The 27959-nt window shown below is 36.5% G+C and overlaps 1 protein-coding gene and 1 long non-coding RNA gene across 4 annotated transcripts in view; one reads left to right on the forward strand and one right to left on the reverse strand.

The window, feature by feature from the left end:
* The first annotated feature begins 11950 nt into the window (after positions 1 to 11950).
* Positions 11951 to 27892, forward strand: LOC306995983 (uncharacterized protein). 3 transcript variants are annotated; one of them, XM_079608057.1, is made up of 19 exons: positions 11980 to 12150; positions 12248 to 12592; positions 12684 to 13034; positions 16115 to 16219; positions 16319 to 16414; positions 16577 to 16669; positions 17405 to 17479; positions 18797 to 18910; positions 19113 to 19175; positions 21214 to 21276; positions 21599 to 21682; positions 22550 to 22654; positions 22869 to 22946; positions 24718 to 24789; positions 25025 to 25120; positions 25655 to 25753; positions 26593 to 26611; positions 26718 to 26769; positions 26874 to 27890. In XM_079608057.1, exons 1-18 carry the CDS (start codon positions 12102 to 12104, stop codon positions 26731 to 26733), a joined length of 1923 nt encoding a protein of 640 aa, XP_079464183.1. In that variant the 5' UTR covers positions 11980 to 12101; the 3' UTR covers positions 26734 to 26769; positions 26874 to 27890. The 3 variants fall into 3 exon arrangements, 2 of the variants coding, with proteins under 2 accessions (XP_079464183.1, XP_079464184.1); XR_013796962.1 differs by lacking the exon at positions 26593 to 26611 and having other exon boundaries at positions 11951 to 12150; positions 25655 to 25757; positions 26700 to 26769; positions 26874 to 27892; XM_079608058.1 differs by lacking the exon at positions 21214 to 21276.
* The window catches only part of LOC306996046, a 404126-nt gene continuing 397710 nt past the window's right edge, over positions 21544 to 27959 (reverse strand). Inside the window, exon 4 of the long non-coding RNA XR_013796987.1 lies at positions 21544 to 22051. This is a non-coding gene — a long non-coding RNA (uncharacterized lncRNA). The remainder of the gene's footprint in view (positions 22052 to 27959) is intronic.

Raw genomic sequence — 27959 nt, forward strand, 5'->3', positions numbered from 1 at the left:
CTTGAGGGAGTCCTAGCTAAAAACAGAAAGCTGAGATGTAATATATACAGTGGACCCCCAAAAAAGTATTTGGAAACTTAAACATTATTTTCATTGCATTGAAAATATCAAACCGAGTGGCAAATGATGTTAGAGCTTTTCTCACCATTAACTTCATAGTTTATAACATTAACTATATAAATGATCCACTGATGTTAAAAAAAATACTGTTTGTCTTAGTTTGTAACAACAAATCTATTGTTTTATTAAATTGTGCTTGAAAAGTGTGTTTGTGATGCATTTATTTAAAGGGGTCATATGATGCTTTTTCATCTTTTTCTTTAGTGTGTAATGTTTGTGCATGTATAAGATCTGCAGTTACAAAGCTCATAGTCGCCCACAAATGGATTTATTCAATCTAACAGAGGACACTGATCCAGTCCAGCTTAAAACGACTCGATCGAAGTCTAGAAATTGCTTCCTCAAACATCCATGTCACAGTGTGAAATATTAGTATAATGCTCATCCAAAGACTTGCGCAAAAAAGAATAACAAGCTTCGTGTCGCGGAGGCGCTGTGTGTTTGGATGCGAAAGCAAAACCACCTTGTTTGGCCTTCCAAAAACGGATGCAGTTAGGAATCCGAGGTTAAGTCTGTTTATAAAGCTTTTCCTGAGCAGTGCAACCCAAAGGTTTACTTGTGCACATCACATTTTACAGAGGACAGCTTCCTAAACCTGAGAGAGTACACCACTGGCTATATACGAAGACTTCTTACCATTGTGAAACTTTCTACTCAAGTCGTGCTTGCAAAGTTGATTCTGGGGTGCGTTTCTCATAGAACGATGTAACCTGCTGATTAACTACCATATACGATGCATCATTGCAGAAACTAACCAACTAGTCATGACTGTTTCCCGAAACCATAGTAATATAGACAACCTTCTGTCTTTTCAACCACATTGGTTCAACCAAATACGACTGTCATTAATGACGTCACGTACAAGTGGAGGAGTAATAACATGCGGATTAATCTATTCGAGATCTCTGAGATGCTGCTGTAACAAGCATGGCACCTAATGACTTCACTGTCTTCGTTCCATGTTAGTTTGCTTTACTTGATGTTCAATTCATCGCGGATTCCCTCGTACGTCATACTCCGGAGTTCCCTAGCGCATTTTTAGCGCATTTTTAGCACATCCGCACTCATCTGACATGCTGAAATAAGGTTAAAATGTATAAATATTTAAACAGAATGACAAATATAGAATGTACTGAATGTTAGCTTGTTTATTGTACCCAAGAGCATGATCTATTTACGTCCATCTCATTTAACGTATGCTCTGTCCACAGCTCAAGAGCTGTAGTTCCAACCACGTAAGTTTGCGAAGCTGTTTGCGAATGTTCATTAGAACGATGGTTCCCTTTCAGTCACGTGCACGAACTATGTCAGTCAGTCACTCTTGATGTCACGTAGGAATCTCGCTAGAGATGCCAAACTACTTTGAGTTGTAACTAAAGTGAGCCAATGCACAATGTGATCATTGCATCAGCTGCACTGCATCGCGGCACGCGCATATGAGCAGCAGGTATATTGCATCTTCAGCTTTTTCGCTTCGGAGCCGAGTGGTTCATGTTGTCTGCTCTCTACAAGTGGTGTTCTTTTTGGAGAAGCTCTCTCCTCATCAGTGTTGGTGAGATGGTGTTGCACAAGGGGCCCGATATCCTCTTTGTTTGTTTTTGTTTTTTCCATTACATCTGTGCAGAAAAATCTGTTTTCACAGCTGTTCGGTGCGCTGTGTGAGAGCGCTAAAAAGCTGTTCTGACAGCTGGTATTACCTTCAAAGAGTGAAAGCACATGATAGGCTGCACTATCCCTATCTGAGTTGCTGTGTCCATTTCCCTGCGTGATTCAGCACTGAGAGAGAGCAATTATCTAAAAGGAAATGGGAGGACGAGGAGCAGGTGTTGCTATTTGCGCCCTACTGGTCCAACCGGACCTGGTTCCCAGAACTCATGCTCCTTGCAACAGCCCCTCACTGGCACATTACTCTGAGCAAGGACCTTCTTTCAAGGAGCTAAATCCTCCTCGACCTCCATCCATAAGCTCGTGGGACCTCATTCTGGTGCTTCGAGCTGTTCAGAGCGTGCCCTCTGTTGTAAACTTTTTCCTTCTTCTAAGCAAAGACCAGGAGACGTTTGGATCACATTCAAGCAGAAGTTATTCTTTATTGAGCGTGGCCGCAGTTCGTCCAAAACAGTCTAATCTAAACAGTATATACCTGGTATTTTTATAGGCATTTTAGGAGGAGCGACTTCTGGGGGTGGAGACAAATTCAAACAAATCATACGAAAGTAGGGAGGAGTTGATTCTATCAAGCAAAAACCAGTTTGGCAGATTATCTAGATTGCTTAAGAGAAACAGAGCCAATCAGCATAATCACTCTATTGTATTGCTAGTCCCATCATCCTGACTTGATTGCTCAAACCTTAACATTATCATAGAGACAAAGGCACCGCTGTATCTTGAGCTTAATGGTCAGGAAGTGCATAAAGACAAAAGCTAATGTCAGACACCTGAATTGCTTGACTTAATCTTCATCTATGCCTCAAATGCTAAAATCAGTATTCTTCACTTTTGCAGTTTCCTAAATTAAACATTGAATAAATTTGTTATTCTTTACCTCCAAGTCTTTGCAGTCAGCAGACAAAGATTCTGTCTATGAAGACTTTGTTGCTGGTTGCATTGGCCTCCATCAAAAAGGTATAGGGGACCTGCAGGCATTTTTTGGTCGAAGAATCGTGCCTAGACTTCGGGCCGGGCGATGCCCAGGTGGTACTGAGACCCCACTCGTGTCTCCAGAGTGAAAAACCTGTTGAGTCCTCCGTCACCCTCGGCAGCAGGACGTGGTGGAGCGTCTGGTTCCAGGCCTATATCTCGCTGAATCCTTGAGAACCGGGTCTAGGCTGGGTATGTGTGACCCTGCGGGGATCCCACATATTGCGTATTATTACTAACAGTTATGGACTTCTCTGTGTAAGCCCTGTCCCATCATGTTTCTGGAAACGCCAACTCGTTGAACTATTTTGATAACGACGGAACTTGTGACCATTGTTGGCTAACGATGTGTTTGGGAAACGCACCAACTTGATCATCTGCATTTTCAGAATCTGACTCAGGCTCCAACTGATACAGTAAAACCAACGACATTTATGCAGGTATGACGTCACTTTGTAGGCCAACCGGTAGTTCTCATCACACTGGTTCCCTCGACACAGACCCAATAGGATTTTTCAATAGGCTTTTGGATAATCGCAAAAAACAAGTTCTGTGATCAACAAAAGTTTGATAGTTGCAAGTCTTGTCCATTTCACAGATGAACATGAATTTTGAAGCCTAAAAGTAAATGTAGTAAAAGTAAAAAGTTAAGGTAGACTATAAATGAACTACATCACGGTCCCACGACTTCAACGTCACCATCACTAAGCTTCTGACATCTCTTACAGTTTTCATAAAAATAAAAAATAAAAGAGTTTGAAAGTTTATAAGAGCTATAAGACAAGTAACAGCTTAAAAAAAACCTGTGGGTAATACTGATGTAAAGTATCTTGAGCTTGTGTTCACCACAGACTTTATTCCTGCCTTTTAACCAAAAACCAATAAAACATTTTTTTGACTTTGGAACGATGGAACTGGAAGTGCTAAAATGCTCACTCGTTTTGGCCTACAAATTTACATTATACCTGCTCCACTCTATTTGCTACAAGCCTTGGAAGCTGAAGCTCCCGATTATGGTAAGGGGAGTTACATATCTGACACACGCTTGAGGTGTTCGGCCATTCACAACACACTGGGTCAGCTGGCCAATCAGAGCACACTGAGCTTTTCAGAAAAGGGACTAAGTAGAAATCTGCATGTTTCAGACTGACTGGGCATAGAGGACCTGCCATGTACAGTATGTGAAAAATGTGTTTTTTGAACATTAAAGCATGTTAACCTTAGCCTAGAAATCTAGACGCACCCTATAGCGGCAGCAAAAATTTTTGCAGCCAGGGCAGTCTAGCAACTTTGGCTTTCGAGCTGAAAAAAAAAAAAACTCTAGTCAGGCCAATCACATCGTGTATAGAGTCAGCGCGCGGGTTTAACATAATGAGTTTCGACGAATCCCTGCTACTTGAAAACAAAGAATGGCTGCTGCTGCTGGTGAACAGCTGTCTTTCAAATCAGCTTTGGCCGCGACTCTGGAGGACTCGGAGTTAAGCTTTTCTTTGAGAATAGAACAAAGACCGGCACTGAAGTCATTCTTAAAAAAGGAAGATGTGTTCGGAGATTTGCCGGACCGGATTTTTGCCGCTCTGACCACGTCACCTTCTTCGTTGCTCTGGTTGGTTGTAGCGCTATCATATTACCTACAATCGTTAATCCCGCCCCTCGGATTGAGCCATCCCAATGGTGAGTTGCCAGACCTAACATCTTGATGTGGGTCTGGCTTGCCAGGCTATGTTAACCTAGTATACCAATAAACAAAATAATTCACTTTTAAAACAGCATCATATGACCGCTTTAAAGTAAATAGTATTTTCTTTTAGGGTTTAGGACTTTCTCTCTTTTGCTTTATGACATAAAAGTTCTCAAGAAAATGCTATGATGACACTTTTTACAGAAAGTGAGTTGACATCAGATAAACGCCTCTTTGACATGAAGAAAACATGGGTACGCAGATATGACATTGATTGACTGGGTATTGTTGGGACTGAGACCATTATTGATTGATTTATTTAGCAAATATCAGTTCTTCCAGTTATTATATTACTGCCAATTTGAAAAAAAGTTCAAGTTTCTATAAAGCTTACCTGGAGACAAGTACAATGAGGAGAGGCATGTAGGGACTTACTCCATAACTCCTGAAGATCAGTCACCAAATCCAAAGCAAAGTGACTATGAGTAAACTGAGGCACGGCTGTCTAACATTTCCTGCTTATAAGACACTCGGAGGTATGAAAGTAGAAACCAGATTCATGCACAAAGTTTGCCTGATGACTCACATGACTGTCATAACTAAGAGTTTTACGTCCTCCTCAATCACTTTCTGTCTCTAAGCTTCTTCAACTTAGAAGAGCAAAACCTTATGAAGTTGTCTAGAAGTCACACTATGAAGTTTATAATATTAAGTTTAATTACTCCACTCTTCCACCAAGTATGCTTAGATTCTGGGCTGAAATTCAACATGGTTGTATATTTAAGCTGTGAATATTTAAATTCAAAACATTTCAAACACATTTTCATTAATACAAATTAAATAATCCATATTTACCTTTCATATTTCACTTCCAAAATATTCAAACTGTTTAAAAATACAACCTATAATATTCAACAGGCAATTTTCGGTCCATTTTATTTCGCTTTATAAATTCGCTTCCACAAATTCAGTGGTTCAAATTCGACAGTAAATTCAACATTGACATCCAGGAACTGCAGGAAAAGCAGTAGATTACCGAGCATAATCTCCATCTGCTGTTAATCAACCTCACCCTGTTGACGAAGAACAGAGCAAGCCATTCATTCATAAAAACTGATTTATAGAAATGTAAGTGTATTTGTGATTATATGGAGGGCTGTTTTTATGTTTAATTCAGTGTCTTCACTGTGTAGCCTACATGCATCTTTCTCTACCGTGAACAAGATTATAATGTTATTCCCCGATGCTGATGTACAGAACAAATGTTACATTAGAAGTAGACATACATTTTTCTTGGTTGTTTAGTTGCCTTAACTTTATATCGCAGCGATGTGCTGCTGTAGCTACTATTCCCTCAATAATTCAGGATTGCTGGACATATAAAACGCTTAGCTTAATGTACTAATACAGTGATATAAAAGACTCGCGACAGATGGTCCTCACTGCAGAACACAATATCCAGGGGGCGGAGTTGGATCCAGATCCAACTCCTCCCATTATATACATAATATAATTTTTAATATCTTGTTTCCCTCTAATGTTGGCGTTATTCTGTATGTGCTTACGATGTGATCCCAGTGTGCTTTTCCTTATGTTTTGCCTTCAAAGTTTTCCACTGTATTCAAAATATCTGTTTTACCTTGTGTGTTAATAAATGACCGAAAATTGCCTATTGAATATTATAGGTTGTATTTTTAAACAGTTTGAATATTTTGGAATTGAAATATGAAAGGTGAATATGGATTATTGAATTTGTATTAATGAAAATGTGTTTGAAATGTTTTGAATTGAAAGATTCACAGCTTAAATATACACCTATGTTGAATTTCAGCCCATAAAAATGCAAGCCCTAAAAATATAATGCATTAAAATGCAAGCGTGGTTAATGCAATGCATCTTTTTTTAAAGTAGTGCAATTCAACAGGCTTTTTTATTTCAAAACATTTGCCATTATTTTACTTCCATACATTACACTAACTAAAGTCATAATCAACCAAATGTAATCTGATCTAATAAAAAAATATACAAGACAAACTAAAATATTTTGTCAATAAAATACAATTATTAACTTTTTCATACAAAATAATGGGATTTTTTAATAATTAAAAATAAACAATAAAAAAAAACACACCACAAAACACCGCTATACAGCATAGTTCAAAATATAACAATAATTAATACTTTCTGAACATTGACTGTTATAGTTTCTCAATTGAATTCATAATAGAATAGCAATGTTATAATAAAGGCACATTGTAACATTGTTAAATCGTTCTCCACCTGTGCAACTGGGATTTAAACCTGGGGTGTATTCCAGAAAGCAGGGTTAACTTACCGTCAGATAAACCTTGAACTCTTGGTTGATTAACCCCAAACTTGCTTACTCTGGGTATGTCGGTTCCAAAACACCTGTGAGGAGTTAGTTTAATCAACCTTCTATTGGTAACCTATAGAGTTAATGCGCGTGCACGCCGAGTACATAAAGACATTTTCAATGGATCGCCGATTTCAGGAGTCACCATGGAAACCAAGGGAGAAAAAAAGCGAGCTTAGTCAAATGTAGGTGTACCATATTAATAATTATGATTTATTTATGTTTTCACTGTTTTTTGTCAGTATTTTAATAAAGAAAATCATCAACACTGTCACCATTTTAAAAAGGCATTTTGAATGCATTTTACAGTCATTGATTTACTTGTGCAGTATGCATGCTGCTTATGCTGGAATCTTTTTACTAGTACTCTTAGATGTTCCTAATGTCCTTCTTTATTAGTTGTATTTGTTTAAGAATATACATTGAGTATTGAATGTGCATGATTATCTTATTGGTTTAATTATCTTGCAGTTGCTGATGGCCACATTGTGTTATTGGATCCTCCTGCAACACCACACTCTGTCACAGTTGTAAGTGATTATTGTCTTTAGGTTTCTGTTTGCTAGCTAGACCAAGCATCCTTCCTTATTTTCACTGTAGGATGACGATGAAGAGACCACTTCTGCTGTGACAGAAACAGAAAATTTGGGGAGGCCCATAGAGGAATGCTGGAGCACCAGCTTAAGGTGGGAAACAGTGTGTGAACATTAATCTGTCATTTGTTGTTGAATGGAATCTAAAGCAATACATACAAATGTCTTTTGTTACAGGAAATAAAGAAACAATGAACAACACTTGACTGTTAACTGGTTTTTAATTAAAGTGATTTTGGCAAATCATGTCTCGTACCACCCTGCCATCTCTTTGGTCTACTGGGTTCACGGGGGTTCCTCTTGGCCATCTTCATCAAGAGAAGGGGGGGCCCTCTCACCTCTCAGTGTGGCAATGTTGTGAAGAACAACACAAGCAGCTGTGATGTCACATGACCCTTCTGGGCTGACCCTGAGCCCATGCAGGCACTGAAACCTTGCCTTCAGGATGCCTATGGTCATTTCCACCTTGACCCGTGTTCTGCTGTGGGCCAGGTTGAATTGTGCATGTGGTCCAGGCTCAGGTTCAGGGTAGGGTGTCATCATATAGGGCAGACAAGGGTACCCTCTGTCCCCCAGCAAGTAACCATTGAAGTGTCCTATAAAGGTAGTTAAAGTGTATAATTGCATAAAAAAAAATAAAAAAAAATTGTGTAAGGCAAAACATACCCTGTTGAAATTTGTGGCACAATGATGACTCCCTAAACATTCTAGCATCATGTACAGACCCTGGCCATTTGGCCTCAACATTAGTGATGAGGTGGGTTGCATCACATATTACCTAGTTAGTGGGGACCAGTAATGAGGGTGATTTAATGGTTTAAACACCCAAACATTTAGCACCCAAAAGTCTATTGTCACCTGCACATTAATGCTATGGATTGACTTCCTATCGACTGAAGGAGCTTTAATGGGAATGTGGGTTCCATCAATGCACCCAATCACATTTGGGAACCCTGGAATTGAAAGTTATATAATTAGAAACATTTAAAATGACTGTACACAGTATGGATAGATTAAGTAAATGGTCTGTCATAGAATATCATAGAACGGACAAACCCGCCACTCTGTGGAATTCCTCTTTAATGACCCTCAGTGGTTTATGGCCAGGGAACTGCACAAAAGTGTGAAGGAACCGTTTGAGTGCAATGCATACTGTACGAACAGCCCTACACACAGTAACCGTTCCCACATACTCTGCATCGCCTACTGTATACAAAAAACTCCCCGTCGCAGAAAAGCGAAGGGCAATGCACAAAATGTGCTCCGTGTTCAGCGCTAATACGCGATGTCACGTTTGCTGTGTGGTTTTAAAATCTTCGTTAAATAAATTAACGATTCTTTTAAAAAACGGTAACGCTCCCGCAAATATTTATTTGGATACGAAAACACATCGATACGTGGTCGTATCACCCTCTCACGGCGGAAAAGATTTCGTATTATCTGTGCTTCCACATCCACTGGATCGTCTTCAAAAGGACATGCCATGCTCCGTCACTTCTCTGAAACAAACTAACCCTAGAACATAACCTGCTCCGGAGCAGGTTAAGTTCAGAGAGTGAGTTTCTATGACTACTAACATACCCTGAAAGTTACCTCCGTTTTTGGAACCGAAAGTTGAGGTTATCCGCTTACTTACTCTTAAACATACCCGGGTATGTCACATAACCTGCTTTCTGGAATACACCCCTGGTTAGTGTCTTCGGCTATCAGCATTGAATAACTATATAAACTGTTAAATAATAGATTTAAGAATAATATAATATCACTATCATATTTATCTAATTTTAAATGAACACAAAAAAAAAAAAACAGAAATGAAAAAATAACTTCAGTAAGAAATTTACTTTTGCTATGGGTAAATACATATTCAGTGATATCTTCCAAAGTTTTTTTCATTTTGGTGCAATTATTTTCTCTATATAGTGTTGAACTAGTATCGTCATGCTGGCATGTGTGGAAAGTTTTAAACCATGTGTGTTACAACTAGCCTCACGTCAGTTTGTGCCCCGCTCACCCCTAGACTTTACAAAGTGCTCGACTCTAGCATCGCAAGACAAGATCTTGACCAAAAATGCACCTCTTGAAAGTTATTGGTTATTTATTTCCATCAAGAGGTGCAGCAGTGTGTTTTTTCCCAACTGGTTTGATCTTGAGACAAAACAATGGCACTAACTTTACTTTTAAGATATGCCAGTGCAAGTAGCTTTTAGCTAAAACAGCTCAATAATGCATTTTAGTCTGGGACTAGCTTAAGCAGTGTCTGTCATCACAATTTATGTTTTACAAAAAAGTAAGTAAATAATCTAACATTTGAGCCGGGGGAGTTTCTAAAAATGTGGTTGATTTGACACTGAATGACCCAGTAGATTCAGGAAAAAAAACTCCCTTCACCAAACACCTTAGCACTTTGAGAAACATTTTTTGAGACTACTCTGCCCTCTATGGAGGGGAAAAACAACAACAGCAAAAGAATCAGCTTTAAATGGCTTCAGAGTGCCACAGGAGTGGGTCATATGACAGAAATTCACAGTTAGAGGACAAATATAAACACAGATCTCAGATCAGCGGTTAAACTTACTCTATGGACGCGATCGTGAAAGGACCTTATATGAAGAACGCGACCTAAAATATTGCTTGAGTAAAATAATGGCAATTAGTCAAACACAACAAAAAAAATATTTGCGTTTTAAAATTTGTCTAATAATTGGATTTAAAGTAGCTACTATATAAACAGTTTTTTTTTCTCAGTGTAAATAATAGCTATTTACACTATATATACTGCATGTGTTTATGCTGCCCCCAAGTGTTGCATATTTATTTTATTTAAAAAAAACAAGCATTCACAAGGTTCAAACAATCTCATACTGTTCTTTAATTACGTCTAGTATAAATAATAATAATAATAATAAACATTACATGAGTTTTGACGAATATTGTGATGAACAGCTCGTGTTGTAACATAAAGTCACTTATTTGAAGAAAGGCGTCTGCTTATATTTTAGCAAAACAAACCCGTCTTGTTCAAAATGTTGACAAAATGCTACAAATATTAAGCTCTTAGCATTCAATTATGCGTAGGCCTATAAGTTATGATTTTCTTGGGGAAGTACCAACACAATTCACACAGTAAATAACATACAGCAAAATATTACTTTCATAGTGCATAGGACTCATTTTTTTATTTGCTTCTCATGCACTGTAATGTATGCACTTAAATTATGACTTACTTAATCCAACTCTTTATGATTGATAAACGAAATATTGGTATACAGGTGGATAGACACTTGTTGCAATTGTAACTTGTGTACATACTTCATGAAGCCAAAACAATATATCAAAATCTTATGCAATCCCCAAGTTCTCTCATTTAATCAGATTGTTTATTTTTTTATATATATGAATTGGAAAATGTCACATATATATTTGTGTACATCGTTAAAGAATTTGTGGATTTTCTATTGTGGGACAGTTTGCGCTGAAATCTGCTGGGACACTATGTTTTGGGCTAGAAATTGTTTAATTTCTACAAACTTGCAAAAACACTCCTGGTTAAATGTGCATACCCATGTTTGGTTTGTTAATGCCTAACAGTGTGTTTGCTGTCTTTATCAGTTTGTTCATGTGGAATATAACACAGAAATCATTATTTAAAGGATTTATTACAAATATGTCAGCAACAATAATAACCATTCAATGTATTATTATTATTATTATTTAATTGAAGTTAAAATAAATATAGCAGAGTAATTTGATAAAATATTTTTTTAAATAACTTTGGAACATGGAATGTCTTAAAACTGTTATTAACTTTCTTTTAACTTCTATACTCTTAAATAGAACCATTTTCAAAAGCATGCATTAAGCAAATTGTAATGGTAAAAAACTTCATGACAAAAAAAAATAAGCAGTCATTGTCAGTCCAGTATCCAGTAGTTTTGAACCCTGATCTTAAAACAAATAATATTACTGCATTATAAGGCCAAAACTTTAATAAAACATGTTCCTATATTAGACGGACTGCCCCACATTAGTCAAAACATGCTGTCCCACTTTTGAAACAACCTTTTTCTAAAGAGGGACGACAAAGATTGCTTTAAATAGAAAATATTCTTAACACATTTGAACAATATTAATGCAACATTTGATGTATAAATACATCACAAACAATTTAGAACATGAATGTTACATTAATGTAATGAATTGTTTTATTTAACGGATTTAAATTGTAATGTTAAGAGATAACTGCACTGAAGGTGTCCCATATCAGTGTCCCACATTACACTAATCCACCCCTACAAAGTTTGTATGTTTGTAAAATGTCGACGTCTTTGAAAGCTGGATAACCAGATAACCAGCTACAGAAAACATAAACATTAAGAGGAATTTCCGCTGTACTAAACACGCATTCATTCATATTGCCATTTCTTCCTTGTGTGTGTAATGTAGTAGTTATTGTTTGAAGTAGCCTATATTAACAGTAGCCTAACCTCTAAAGAGCCAACAGAAAGTGGCAGACGCTTGTCCTTGGATTAGAACAGGTCCTGACTCGGACATAATTTAAGAAAGCGGAAGTAGCCTAAGCTAAAAGCGAAAGCGGAAGTTTAGGTGTAGCCACGTGTGAAAGACCGCGGACAAAAACTCTTACGGTCATGATAAAATTACGATTTTATTATAGCTCTTTTTTTTCGTATAAACTATGTACATTATATTTATTGTTATAGCAATACTCCTGATATTCGCTGATGGTACGTATTATCACTTTAAATTGATACGCGAAAATACCCTTCGAGTTTTTCTTTCTCATTTATTAAAGCTATCAGTTTCTCTATCATTTCTCTATAGGCTTCACTGTTCGCGGTCCATCTGGTCCTCTGGTTGTTCCTCTGGGATCGTCAGTGGTTTTGCCCTGTTATGTTGATGAACCTTTACCATTGGAGGATCTGGAGGTGCAGTGGAAAAGAACAGACTCAGAGACTCTGGTTCATTTGTCTCTGAATGGTGAGAGTCGAGCAGAGGTCCAGCAGCAGGATTATCATAATAGAGCTCATTTCTTTACTGATCAGATTCAACATGGAAACTTCTCCCTCCGTCTGGACAATCTGACAGCTGAAGATGAGGGAAATTACACATGTAAAGTTTACAGCTTACATGATTCGAATGAGACTGTGGTTCAAATAGAAGATGTTGGTGAGTGAGAGCCACTTGAATTCTGGTGAAAGTTTCAATCAAATGCCATTTTATGTATTGTATGTGTATGTTTAAACCATTTCTCTTTCAGAGCGTCTGCTGGTATCAGGATCGAGTCGCTCCATATCTGCATACGATGGTGAGGACGTCACTCTGAACTGCTCTGTAGACTCTCACATCAAACCTGAACATATTGAAGAGGTTTCATGGAGGAAAACAGATGGAGATGTTCCGGTTCTGCTCTATCAAAACAATGAGGCTTTTCCAGATTCATCAGATGAGCAATACAGAGACAGAGTTGAGTTTTTCGCTGATGAAATCCCCAAAGGAAACTTCTCTCTCAGACTGAAGAGTCTCAGAACTGAGGACAAAGGAGTTTACATGTGTGAAGTGTTTGCTGGAGTACTTTCAGCCAATACAACTGTGGTACTGGAGCAACTGGGTGAGTCGACAAAACATGGCAAAATAAATAATGCAGTCCGTTAACACTAGCCAACCTTCTTCAAAGGACATTGTGTAAACAAGATGGTACTTTAGCTATTTACACTTGGTGCGAAAAGTATCTACCTTTTTTATACATTTGGGGCCAGAATTAATTTAACGGGGTAAATTAGTGTGAGATGGCATTAGCAATGCCATAAAAGCGTCAATAGGAGTGTAAAGTTCTGCGGCATAGTAAAACTAGGCGTTGTAAGCTCCATATTTTGGTTATTTTGGGGAGGAGACAAGGTAGGATGCATGCACAGAATTTTCAGCTGATTAGGATTTCTAAAGGGAATTTTGTGCATACAAAAAATCCAGCTGCATAATTTATTAAAGCCGCAACGCTGGGAGATATGGGTGAGTTTTTATTGATGATAACCAGCATGCACTGCAGTATGAAGCATTTCATTGATTGTCACCATTGTTGAGAGTCATACACTGATTCTTGATGGTTAAGTAATAATGTAGAGGGAAAAGTTTAATGCAGTAAATGTTTTTTAAATCCTTTATATTAATTGATAAACAACATTGCTCTCATGCTCTAAAATTAAATGGCTTCTATTATAAAACAACATTAAAAACACAAGTCCTATTTAATTAAAACATTATACACTTTACTGTGTTTGCTGGGTGTAGAATTGACATCAAATGCTAACAAAGCTTGACGTTGTAATGACAGCAACATCATGACATCTTGACGTCAAATAAATGTTGAATTTACATCAAATGCCAACAAAGCATGACATCAAAATAACATCAAAATGACATCAGCAGAGGTCAAAATCTTGACATCAAATTGACATCGACATGTTGACGTCAATGTTACTTTCATTTTTGACCTATTTCGTGACGTAATTTTGACATCAATGTTTGATGTCATGTTGATGTTAAATTGACATCAAATGCCCACTGGGACAGTTTTACAAATTTGAAAACTTTTTATCTATAAAATACTTTTCAGAGAAGAATTGTTCTCAATCATTGCTATTGCCAAATTGTTCCTTAGTGTTTTAAACAAAACTTATTTATGCAGTTTCACCTATTAAAATAAACATATTTTAGAATGTTTAGATATTTTACTGGAAACTGAAGAGGTTATACTTTATGTGGTAACACTTTATTTTACAGTGTCTTTGTTACATATCTGCCCTACAAAGGCTCGCTAGAGTGTGGAACTGAGAAAAATGACTTAAAGGATTAGTTCACTTTAAAAAAAAAAACTTTTGCTGATAATTTACTCACCCCCATGTCATCCAAGATGTCCATGTCTTTCTTTCATCAGTCGAAAAGAAATTAAGGTTTTTGATGACAACATTTCTCCATATAATGTACTTCACTGGGGACCAAACGGTTCAAGGTCCAAAGGACAGTGTCAGTGCCGCTTCAAAGGGCTTTAAACGATACCAGACGATGAATAAGGGTCTTATCTAGCGAAACACTCGGTCATTTCAAAAATAAATAAAAATGTTTACGTTTTATAAGCACAAATGCTCGCCTTGCTCTGTTCTGTGATGCGCGTTCGTGACGTCACGTAATACGCAATTACGTTGAAAAGGTCACGCTTTTATGAAAAGTAAAACATTTATATCCTGACGAAAATTTTCTTTTAGGCTTTTTAATATTACAACACCCAGGATACGCACACGCAATGGGCATTTTAAAAGATAAACTGACACAAAGACATTTGAATATGTGTGTATGGTCCTCCTTCCGCACATTTGTAAACACTGACTCGGTGAAGCGTGACCTTTTCAATGTAATTGCGTATTACGTGACGTCACAAACACGCATCACAGAACAGAGCAAGGCGAGCATTTGTGCTTATAAAACTTAAACTTTTTTTTTTTTTTTTTAAATGACCGAGTGTTTCGCTAGATAAGACCTTTATTCATCGTCTGGTATCGTTTAAAGCCCTTTGAAGCGGCACTGACACTGTCATTTGGACCTTGAACCGTTTGGTCCCCAGTGAAGTACATTATATGGAGAAATGTTTTCATCAAAAAACTTAATTTCTTTTCGACTGAAGAAAGAAAGACATGGACATCTTGGATGACATGGGGGTGAGTAAATTATCAGCAAAAGTTTTTTAAAAAGTGAACTAATCCTTTAACATGTTTTATTTGTCCAGCCAAATTAATTTAAGGTATAGGACACTGGAAATCTGGCTATTGGATGTTTAAGACAAGAAACAGTGTTGCCTCTTCCAGTTCGTAGTGTGGATCATTCATTGCAAATTAACCTAATTCTCATGTTTAAGAATCTGTTATCTGCTTGACAACTGATTTATGCTACTGCTCACTGACATGCTTAAAGCTAACCAGTTTTAACAATCAGTTGGCCTTCAAACATCTTAAAATGCACATATCTGGGAAAGCAATAAGCCCCGCAAAGCCTTGTTTTACAGTGGATTTAGAACAAGGACACGGCTTCGCGGGGCTTATTGCTTTAGTCAGGATTTACTAAAAATGCAAAAATTGACTTCCCTAATATGTGCACATATGTGCAACATGTTTGAAGGCCAAAAAACTGGTTAACAGCTTTAAGCATGTCAGTGGGCAGTAGCATAAATCAAGGGGCTTATTGCTTTTATAAAACGGCTACTTCCTAAAAATATTCATTTAAAATAAAATAAAAATTGTTCATAAAATAAACACCAGCAACAAAAAATATAACGTTATTAACACATGTATTTCTCCGCCTAGCAATGTAGTTCCAAAGAGGTTGCCGAGCAACACATGCAGCAACAAAGAATCACAAACGGCAGTTGCGCAGTAACATGTAACGCGGTCACAGGTGTGTGTTTGTTGAGTAATTTACAGCGGCTTCCGAACGCGGCTCAACCAATCAGAATCAAAGAATGGAACTATTCGTTTTATAAAGTAGTTTTTAACACAAAAGAGGGTTATTAAATCTGTCCCTTAATGTAAATAAGTTCCTGCAAAAAAAAGGAATTGCTGAGGAATTGCAAATTCTTCATAATTATTCCCCTCTATAAACCAATGATAGTTATACATCATGACTGATGTCTGTGTTTCACAGGTTTCTCTTCTTGGCACAAAACTGTGTTGGTTTTCTGTTTTGTTGCTGGATTTGGAGCTGTACTTCTGCTCTGCTCTCTGATCTACTGCAGATCAAAAAACACAGGTGTGTTTAGAAGGAACATTTTTTTATTTCTTGATTAACTGGATATGTCACTGTAAGTGCTTCACTCGTTTAACTGATTATTCTGCATCTTCTCTACAGTCGACAGCAGAACAATCTGGAATCTTCAGCTTTCTCTGGTCTTTTTTCCAAATGTCTGTATGTTCTTCGCCTTCATCCTCTGGGGTCTCACTGAAGGTGAGTTTGGTAGTTTAAATATAGCACTATAAAGCATGTGGCAGATTTTATTAGTCTTGTTGTCATTTTGTACAGAAGTAAAACAATTTTGTTGTGATGGGACTTAAATTGTTTTATTTGATCGATATTGTTTAATACCCGTCAATGTATATTCTGTTGCAGGATTTCTCCATGAGACCGTCACTTGCTGCGCTCTGTATATTCTGAGGCCTGTCATGTTGATTTGGGCTTTGTCTTATTTAAAGTATCTCCAAGGTATGTTAGGATTTCAAGTTTTTTATTTTTTATTATTGTTATTTTTGTTAAGGGGATCAGTAAATGCAAATTGATGGCAACATATTAAGACTTAGCATGACAATATTGTGAGTTATTAATTCTATTGCGGTTAAATACATTAAAGGGATAGTTCACTTTAAAATTAAAATTCTGTCATCATTTACTCACCCTCAAGTTGTTTCAAACCTGTATTAATTTATTTATTCTGCTGAACACAAAGAAAGATATTTTGAAGAATGTCAGTAACCAAACAGTAGTATGTACCTATTGACTTCCATAGTAGGGAAAAAAAATACTATGGAAGTCAATGGGTACAGACTACTGTTTGGTTACTGACATTCTTCAAAATATCTTTCTTTGTGTTCAGCAGAAGAAATAAATTAATACAGGTTTGAAACAACTTGAGGGTGAGTAAATGATGACAGAATTTAAATTTTAAAGTGAACTATCCCTTTAAACTCTCAAATTCAGAAGTATGAAATTATTTAAAAACACAAACTCAGCCTAATTTTTTTTCCTTTAGATTATTTTTTAACTGTGTTCTTGGCATGTATTGAATGTGTCAAAAAATGTGTAGTGTTTGGTGAAAAAAAATATACACTTTGTCCTATAACCTATAAAACTGCTTAAATGTAGAGTACAAGCAATGGGACATATATGTAATAATATTATATAATGCCCTGATTTAATGTGTTCAACTCTTTCTGTCTACAGACAACATTAAAACATGGATCAGATTTTTCAGATTAACAAGTGAATTGACTGTTTTCTCAGTCGTTGTTTATTTAGGTGAGTAAATCCTAATGTTTCACATCAGAGGTCATGCTCATTATTCTGACATTACAAGTGCTTTATGAAATATTACCTGTTTTGCTAACTTCAATAGACTTGGCCAGAATTCAGACATTAAATCTTATCCCTCCCTCTCTTTTTCTAAAACTCCTGTCGTCCAAACCTGAATACTCAAAATGATTAAAATACAGAGTGTCTGTATCCCAGGATTACTTTATTTTTTGGTGTTATAAAGACACGTGTGATTTCTCAGAACATCTATTTCAGTGAAATCTGTCAGGAATAGAAACATTTTCTACATGCTGCTTTGGTCTTTTTATAGTTTCTACTTTACTGCATGTACTGTTGCCTTTTCTAAAATACCAAAAAAATACATGTTTAGCTCTAAAACTGCAATAAAGTCAAAACCAAAATCTGAACAAATTGTGTTCCAAATTTAAGGTTGATATCTCAAAAAAATATCTTTCAGTAAGATTTTGTTTGGGCGCAGTACCAAACTTTTTCACTAGGTGACAACCAGACTCCATTACTGCCCATATAAGGGCGCCTCCATTTCCTTATGTGGTTTGAGTAATCTAAACCAGTGTTTCTCAACTCCAGTCCTCAGGACCCACTGCTCTGGACATTTTGTATGTCTCCCTTATTTAGCACACCTGATTCAGATCATCAGCTCATTAGCTAAACTGACCATGTGTCAGATGAGAAAGAGAGAGAGATAAAAAATGTGCAGAGCAGTGGGTCCTGAGGACAGGAGTTGAGAAACACTGATCTAAACCATAATATTTCCATAATTTTCATACAATTTATGAAGTAGACATCCTATTCAGAAGTAGTACGGGAGGTTTTGCAGATTTTGATATGAATTCAACCTCTAAGAAACACAAAAGATCCCGTATGTGCATTATAGCTCGCCGCCGCATCACAAATGGTGAATCTATTCTTTTTTTCTTAATATTTAAAAAAAAATTAGACTTTTTTTTCTAAAAAAAAATGTATGGATGTTATCTTTTGAACTCTTGGCACGAAAACAAACTGAGGTTTCAATGTTTCATGATTTTTCATGTTCATCGCTATTTTTAAAATAAAGGTCTGAACACGGAGTATGAAAATATTATTGTTGCAAATTGATAAATTACTGATCCTCTGTAATGTATTTGTAAGCTTTCAAATGATATATAGTTTGTCAAGATTAGTTTAGGTTTAATATAGTATATTACTTTTGACAAACACTGTTCAGTTCATCACATATGTTCTGTTCTTGCTCGGGACATAATTTATCTTGTGTGACATTTTAATTTGAATCTATTCCTCTAGTTATTTTTACACATGGCTGGACAGAGAGTGCACATGATACAAACAGTGGACGTCGTGTATTTTCTGGAATATGCTTTGGAGGTGTTGTGCTGTCGTGTCTCGCCCTGAGTGAAAGTAAGAGTCTGCTGCTTTAACAGTGTAAGGGAAATCATGCAGGAACTAAGTATATAAGCACAGATTTATTAGGTTAATGAGTTTATTAACAATAGTTTTGTTCTACTTTTTTTATTTTTATTATACAGTTACCAAAAAATAATATAAGAGCCAAGTTTTCAACTTTTTTGGGCCTAACTGTGTGTTAATGTTTGTTTTTTAGTTGACTTTAGGCTATCCAGTCAAGACCGGCCAAGAGGGGCTTCCTCACACATGCAATCTTCAGGTGAACACATTCTTATTGTTTTACCCCAATATGAGTTATTAGAGTTGCAAAATACTATTAGAAACAACTTTGCTCTCAATACAACATTTTACATGGTCAAAAATATTGAGTGAGTGAGTGAGTGAGTGAGTGAGTGAGTGAGTGAGTGAGTGAGAGAGTGAGTGAGTGAGTGAGTGAGTGAGTGAGTGAGTGAGTGAGTGACTGAGTGAGTGAGTGAGTGAGTGAGTGAGTGTGAGAGTGAGTGAGTGAGTGAGTGAGTGAGTGAGTGAGTGAGTGTGAGAGTGACTGAGTGAGTGAGTGAGTGAGTGAGTGAGTGAGTGTGAGAGTGAGTGAGTGACTGAGTGAGTGAGTGACTGAGTGACTGAGTGAGTGAGTGTGAGAGTGAGTGACTGAGTGACTGAGTGAGTGACTGAGTGAGTGACTAAGTGAGTGAGTGACTGAGTAAGTGAGTGAGTGAGTGAGTGAGTGAGTGTGAGAGTGAGTGAGTGAGTGACTGAGTGACTGAGTGAGTGTGAGAGTGACTGAGTGAGTGAGTGAGTGAGTGACTGAGTGAGTGAGTGACTGAGTGACTGAGTGAGTGACTGAGTGAGTGACTGAGTGACTGAGTGAGTGACTGAGTGAGTGAGTGAGTGAGTGAGTGAGTGAGTGAGTGAGTGAGAGAGTGACTGAGTGAGTGAGTGACTGAGTGACTGAGTGACTGAGTGAGTGAGTGTGAGAGTGACTGAGTGACTGAGTGAGTGAGTGAGTGAGTGAGTGAGTGAGTGAGTGAGTGAGTGAGTGAGTGAGTGACTGAGTGAGTGAGTGAGTGAGTGTGAGAGTGACTGAGTGAGAGAGAGTGACTGAGTGAGTGACTGAGTGACTGAGTGAGTGAGTGTGAGAGTGACTGAGTGACTGAGTGAGTGAGTGAGTGAGTGAGTGAGTGAGTGAGTGAGTGAGTGAGTGAGTGAGTGAGTGAGTGAGTGAGTGAGTGAGTGAGTGAGTGAGTGAGTGGCCATCAATCCATCCTACCTATGGCACGATAGACTGGTATAGGCTCTAGTAATCTAAGCAGTTTAGAAAAAATACTGTGACACCAGAATTACTGTACTGGACACATTTTTTTTTTTTAAATTGAGAGCTACATCAACCGAAATCTGCATAAATAAGCCTTCCAATGATGTATGGTTTATTAGGAAATTACAATATTTGGTCGAGATACAACTTTTTGAAAATCTGGAATCTGAGGGTGCAAAAAAAAAATCTAAACATTGAGAAAATCGCCTTTAAAGTTGTCCATTTATGTTCGTGATTGTGCTGCATTCCCTCACTAAAATAAATGTTTTATATATTTACGGTAGGAAATTTACTAAATATCTTCATGGAACATGATCTTTACTTAATATCGTAATGATTTTTTGCATAAAAGAAAAATCTATAATTTTGACCCATACAATGTATTGCCTCAAATATACCTGTGCGACTTATGACTTGTTTTGTGATCCAGGGTCACATATTATTTAGTTGGAAAGTCATGTGCTTTGTGAGGAGTGTTTGAGCAGCAGTGAAACGCTCTCTTAGGCTATGTCTACATTAACTTGTGACTGGTTTGTCATCCAGGATCACAAATAGTTGTCTGTCACATCATAGCTGTGTGTCATCTCAAGGTTTTTCCACTGGAGCTGCTCCTGTCAGCGTTTGACCTAAACATTCAGTTATAAAAGCATTCAAAGGGTTAAGATTTGACAGATGAACTGTGATGAAACGTTCAGGTCTCATGAGAATAGAAAAAGTACTTGACATCATGTGACTGAGCCAAACATGAAGCCTTACAGACATTTAGCCCGATCAGTCATCAGACTTCAGTTTTCTCTCACTGCTGTACGATTGAGATAGTCATTGTTTACTGTGGTTCGGAAAGCTTTCGCAAAAGAAAGTTTAAACATTACAAAATGAACAACCAAGCAGAACAAGAGAGAGAGAGAGGTATAGTACAGTCCAAGTAGTTGGAATCCTATAATTCATTCTTCCATTCATGGTTTACTTTTCTCTCTCTTTTTAGTTTTTTTCTTGAGTTTGTCTCAATTGTTCCAGTTGATCTACTCATTTAGACTTCCCTCTCTAGGTAACACCTGCATACTGATTCCTTCATAATTAATTACAATGATATACAACATGTAGTTTTAAATTCCACCTGTTTTTCTGTGTAAAAATCCAGTTGATTATAATTCAGCCAATTTCAGCTTGACATAGAACTGCTTGTAGAAGGACTTGCTGACATGAATGTGAAACCTGAAGTCATTAAGAGCTAGAAAACCACTAGACTCTTTATTTCAGTGATTTAACATTTTTATTTAAGATCTTCTGAGCAATCCTATGTTTTTAGCTACATACAGTATTATTGACTTTTTTTTAAATGGGAAAATAATAGACTTCTCTTATTTTAGAATTTGTAATTGTGGCAATTGTGGTTCCACAACTGCTGCTTCTCTTCATGCTAGTTTTGCCTCGTCTCCAAGCAAAATTCAAGTGTAAGTACATGATTATATACATTCTTATAATTGTTGTATTTGTATAGATGTGGAAAGAGTAAATCCCATAATTATATTCCTGTATTTGTGAATTTGTGGTTTTGATACTGTATGAATAGAAATGCACTGCTTATATAACAATATAGCATAATATATAATATTATGTCATATATCATAAATATAAAATATGACACTATACTGTATTGTGACATATTTTTTTGTGAAACGGCTATCAAAAAAAATTAATAAACAAAAATTGAGGGACTTGATTTTATCCATTGGTATTTTATATTGTGAAAAGTAAGCGGTGTGTAACTGAATTGAGGCACATGACATCTGATAGTGAGTGGCTTAACTGCAGCATATAGCCTTGCATACATCATATAGACGTCAAGTGAATCCTATATCATGAGAAGATAAAGTTATTGTTATGCTTAGTTCCACAGAAGATGATGATACAATAACATAAGATTTAACATAATTATTAGAATAAACAGCCAACATTCAAAACAGCGTGCTAACATGAACAATACCAGACAACTGAAGAGTGAACAAGGAGGAACTTAAATACATGGTGATGATGACAAAATAACGAACAGCTGTGATGATTAGTGTTAGTGTCCATGGTAACTGATGAGTGGCGGCAAATGAGAACAAGGAACATGTGACGAATGAAAACTAACAGAACATAACGTGACAGTTATGACATTACAAGGAAAAAGAAACACACAGATAAATTGTTAATTCATACAGAACTTGCATGAAAAGTGTCACATTTGATTTCAGGCCGACTCTTCTCAGATTTGTATCAGATTTATGTGACCTGTGAAAGTTTATGAATTCAGAAGATCATGTTTTCATTCACAGGTCTCCAGCGAAGATGGATAACATCATTGTGGATGATAACAACACCGCTCCTATATATCGTCCTTGTGATTTATGTTCATCTAACCCTATTGGAAAGGGAGAAAGGTATGCTACTTTATTTTATGTTTAGTAATTTTCATTTTTCATCTAGAAAAAATAAACTTTCTTAATATTTTAAGTAGATTTGTTATGGGAAGTCACAAATGTGTCTGCTTTTATGCAAGGACAAATCTTTTTTTGTAAGGTTTACATTTATAATTCACTAAAGAATTGTTTTGTAAGAGATTTGCTGATCAAAAGTGCTTTATTTAACCAACAGAGTATTTGGGATGGATCTGCGTCATTGTATTTATTGAAGTTCTGAAGATAATAGTGGTGTATGAAAACAGCATAACAGGTATTATACATCACTGACTTACAATGCTTACAGTGTCCTTTATTACCCCACACTGTAATCATAAAACAACATAACAATATGACGCTAAGAAGTAGAAAATACATTACTGTGATGTTCTTATTTAGTAAATGAATGCAATACAAATGTAAAATGTATAAATCATTATTCATATTATTATAAGAAAAAAATAATAAGATATATAAAGCAGATATACCTTTTAGATTATGCGCTTGGTAAACTGCACATTGTTTTTCATTTCTTAATGATCACTTCAGGGGTCACTATGGGTGAGACTGAACTGTGATTCTGAAACTATTCAGATTCCTTCTTATTTCACATTTTGTTGTTGCAGCCTTATGCTAAATTGCTTTAATTTCTTCCCACAATCTACACTCGATATACCATAATGAAAAAGCTAGAACATATTTGTGATTTAATTTTGAAAATGTATTAATAAGAAAAAACTGAAATATCACATTGACACACGGGGTCAGATTTACTAACAGCGTACGCCAGCAGCACAGAGAACAGAGAGCGTGTGAAAGAAGGGAGAGCATTTTCTCCACTCGTGTTCATTTATTTGGTATGCCAGAGGAAGATGTTATCCGAACAAATCGTTTGCCAAGCCATATTATTATTAATTAGCTGAGATCCAGAAACCAACCATTTCTACAACATTCACTGATCTGAGCTTTATGGGAAAGTGGCTGTACAGAAGCCTCTCCTCAGTGAATAACACATGCTTGAAATGTGTAAAATGACACCCAAAAGACTGAGAAACAAGATTCACTCGTCTGATGAACCTCGATTTCAAATAAACCAGACACTGTTCATCATGTGCACAACACCATCCCAACGGTGAAGTTTCATCATTTCATCATGCAGTGAAACTGTTTATACTGTAATCGACAGGGACTAGAGAGCTGGTGAGGTTAGAAGGAAAGCTGAAAGCAAAAACAAAACTAAAAAGATTTCCTAATAAAAACCTGATCCAGAAAACTCAGGACCTTAGACTGGGCCGTATGTTCACTTTAATAACAAGCTTTACATAAATCCATAACTGCAAAGCTTATCTTATCATATTCCAAAAGACCCGAGGCTGTAATCACTCTCTGCCAAATGTGCTTCACCTCCGCGCTGAATACGAATGCCAGTGTGACAGTTCAGTTTTGGTTATTTTAGTGGTTCTTTTTTACGTCATTCTGGAGTATGGAATGTAGAAAAAAATTAAATGGGAAAAAAACGTAAAACAGTTTAGTATATAAGGCTGCAAATATATTCTATTCAGTAATCAACAGCATTTTTTTTTTTTTTTTTGCATACTTCTCTTTAAAAGTGAAATGATTTCTGTAAATCCAGTTGCTGTATGGCTTCAAACTATTTTGGGAAAAAAAAATATTTAAAAGAGCGAAAAAACAAATAATTAGGGAGAATCAATCAATAATTAATGATTTACTGCCATTGTGTATTCTGATTATGAGTATTTTAAAATGTAAATGTATTTACAAGTGCTTGATTTTTGGAATCTGAAAACATTATTCATACTTAATAATCAGTAACTGCCCAACACTGGGTAACATATTCTCTCCCTTTACTAGACCTTTTGATTAGTTGTTGATTGATTGATTTGTAGGCCATTCAGTAAATTAGTCAATAAAAACATGTTGTTGTCACTGTATTTTGCTTTTACTAGAACAGATTATGATCCCAGGATAAATCTCTTTGCATCCTGTTGGCTTTTGAATCAGATTTCAGTTTTGTTTTAACACAGCGGCAGAACGTTTAGGAATCCAGAGACGACAACTACAACAGACTGAGACGAGCCAACAAGGATCAAATACATGTAATTACTCACTGCTGAATCTTAATATGAATCGTAATTAAAAAATAAATAATACTAATTGGCATAAATACAATAAAGTTTTTATATAGGCCTATATAAATATATATATATATTCTGTATTGTATTTATGCTCTATAATATTGAATTGACAAGAGATCAGTTTAATTAATGCAACTATTTGACTGTGTGTGTGTGTGTGTGTGTGTGTGTGTGTGTGTGTGTGTGTGTGTTATAGTGCCTCTCTGTAATGTCATCATGTATATGTTTGGAGCAGTTGGTCTTGTTTTGTTGAACTCTGTTACACTGACAGCAGAACTGATCCTGAAAGCACGTGAGTACATATCTAAAATATTATATTACATTATAGAGATCTTTTAACATCACAGTTTTATCCAATTACACACACACAAAAAAAAAAACATGCTGAAAATGAACCGAACACAGCAGGGTTACAATATACATCTACTAAAATGTGCTTTACCGTTTTGCTTTCAAATGTCCGGTGCATCTAGCCTGGTTGACGCAAGACCCTTCTCAGTTGTAGCTTGTAACTGAGAGTGGGTCAGGGGAGGGTTCATTCACAGCCCATTTCCAATCGGGCGTCACCAACGGACGTCGCTCAAATGCCTCTGGGCGTAATTGGATAGACCTAAAACCTATCAGAGCGATCGTCATCGTGTAAAGCCCGCCTCAGCGTTTGTGATTGGTGCCCTCGATTTGGAAAGATTGGGAATGGGCTAGAATGGGCTCTTGGCCAGACGGACTTGCAGAGCAAATCTCAAATTTGCCGGAAGTTCGTCAGGGTTTTCCCAGGCTACCGTGCATCTTCTTTTCACTAATGTTATTCTATCATTTTAATTCTTAGAAAACGGTGAGCGTGTCTTGAAGGATCTGAGAGTCTTCGTCTTCCCCTCCGAATGTGTTTTTGCCTTGTATTGGCTAATTTTAGTAATTCATGCTGACTGTAAGTATCTTTTTATTATTATTATTATTATTATTATTAGGGGTTCAAGTGTAGCACTGAAACCCAATTGTAATTGCAAAAATTTCCAAGGATCAGCATTCTCCCCTAAAAATGATCAAGCATAAACTTTGAGGGATGGTAGGCCTAGTTCTCACAGCGTCTACAACGTCACCAAGGCTCGCCCCGATCGGCCTGATGGTGGCGCTACAGTGATCAAAAGTAGCCTACGTAATGGCTCATAACTCCAAACTGTTCGTCGCAGACTCAAGTGTCTTATATCCTTGACTCAAGACAAACAAAACACACTCATTTTGAATATAGCACGGGAACTGAAGATCGAATTTATATTCATTTTGCGGAGACACATTTATGTGGCCAAGTGTAAATGGAACCATTTCAGCAAATCGGATAGCTTTCCAGTCAGTAAAAATGCATGAATGGTGTAAATAGGCCTTTGTGAGTTAAGATTTTTTATTTTTTTTTAGAATCTAAAGAAAGCTTTTCCACTTTAAAGAACCTTTAATAGAATGGAAAGATGCCATGGATGTTAAAGGTTCTACTCTGAAACATCAATGGCCGTAAATAACCTGTATTTTTAAGACTGTAATATGGCAGTGAACGGGGCCGATGGGTCACTGGTTTATTTGACAATATCCATAATGCTGATTTGTAACAGATGCAAACAGTTATTTAAATGAAGGAGGTTCAATGCTGGTAAAATGAGACAAACATTCACCTACTCCTTACAGAGACTGATTTACTCGCTGTGATTCTGATTTTCCCTTTTAATTATTAACATTTTAAACAACTTTCTCTCTCTATTGTCTCCTGTCATATAGGGAAGGTTGTTACAACTAAGTAAGTTCAGATTTTTATTCAACAGGCCTACATAAGAGCCATGTATACACAGTACATTCAACTGTGTATATCAATGTTAAATCTGTAGTTGTGTTTTCTAATACAGATTTACACGCAATTGAAGGAACACACATCAAAGACACAGCCGTCAACTCAGGGTAACAATAATTATGTGTGATATTATAAACTGATCTGCAAGGTTTGACATCTTCACAGTTCAGACGTGTAGTTGCCAAATAACAATGTCTCGTTTTAAACACAGAACACAGCAGAGACTCATGAAATGGAGAATCTGTCTGCACCTGATTCTGCGGTTTCACAGACACAGTGATCGAGACACGGACTCTTCCACATTTCTCCTGCACTCTGATCCTCTCTCCGTCTGTAAAAGAGGAGTTGCTCTGGAGGAAAAAACAACTAAATTAGACTGAAGACTTCAAAATGTGTTGGATTCTGTTGCAAATTGCTTAGTTTTATACTGGTTGTTGAATCATTTCAATAGTAATGAATTTCAAAAGCAATTTCATGTCAGTATTAAGCTTTGGTAACACTTTATATTACGATCCGCAAACAACTGCGTAAGTAAACCGAAATTACAGTGTACGCTTCTGTAATTATAGTGTACTTCCGTGTAGGTATAAGGGAACAATATGTTACGTTTTGGGTAATAAATGGGTACAACCAGATATACAAGCAAATTATTTATAATGTAATTATTTTCAAACAGGTACCTATTCTGTTAATATATTCCAGGCAAAAATTGTACGTCTGTTGTATATGGTAAATGGACTGCATTTATATAGCGCTTTCACAGACCCAATGGCCACCAAAGCGCTTTACAATATTGCCTCACATTCACCCATTCACTCACTCATTCATACACCGACGGCGGTGTCAGCCATACAAGGCTGACACAGCCATAATATATATATGGCTGTATTAAAATTTATTGGCTTTTCTGACTAAACTAGGCTACTTAACGTTAAGCCAAAAAAAAACAATTCTGCTATGATTTTAATTTAGAACGTACCATGTAGTACTTAGTACTTACCTTATCACATTGTATTGCAATGACACTTAAGTGTCAGGGCAAATATACTGTGTAATTAAAAGTTTTTCTTTTCTTTTTTCCTTAATAAGAGTAGTCTACCTTTCTCTGTGCAAATGTGTTGTTTCGTGTTGTAAGTAGTATTTGTTACCCGTGGTAAGTTATAAGTTATATATATATATATATATATATATATATATAAGTTTAATTTACAACACACAGATGTCAAAATTACCCTGTAACTACATTGCACAAGAACATATTTTGCCAGAAATGTAATAAAAACTTTTATATACAACA

Source organism: Phoxinus phoxinus, assembly GCF_949152265.1.
Source record: "Phoxinus phoxinus genome assembly, chromosome: 1".
NCBI lineage: Eukaryota > Metazoa > Chordata > Actinopteri > Cypriniformes > Leuciscidae > Phoxinus > Phoxinus phoxinus.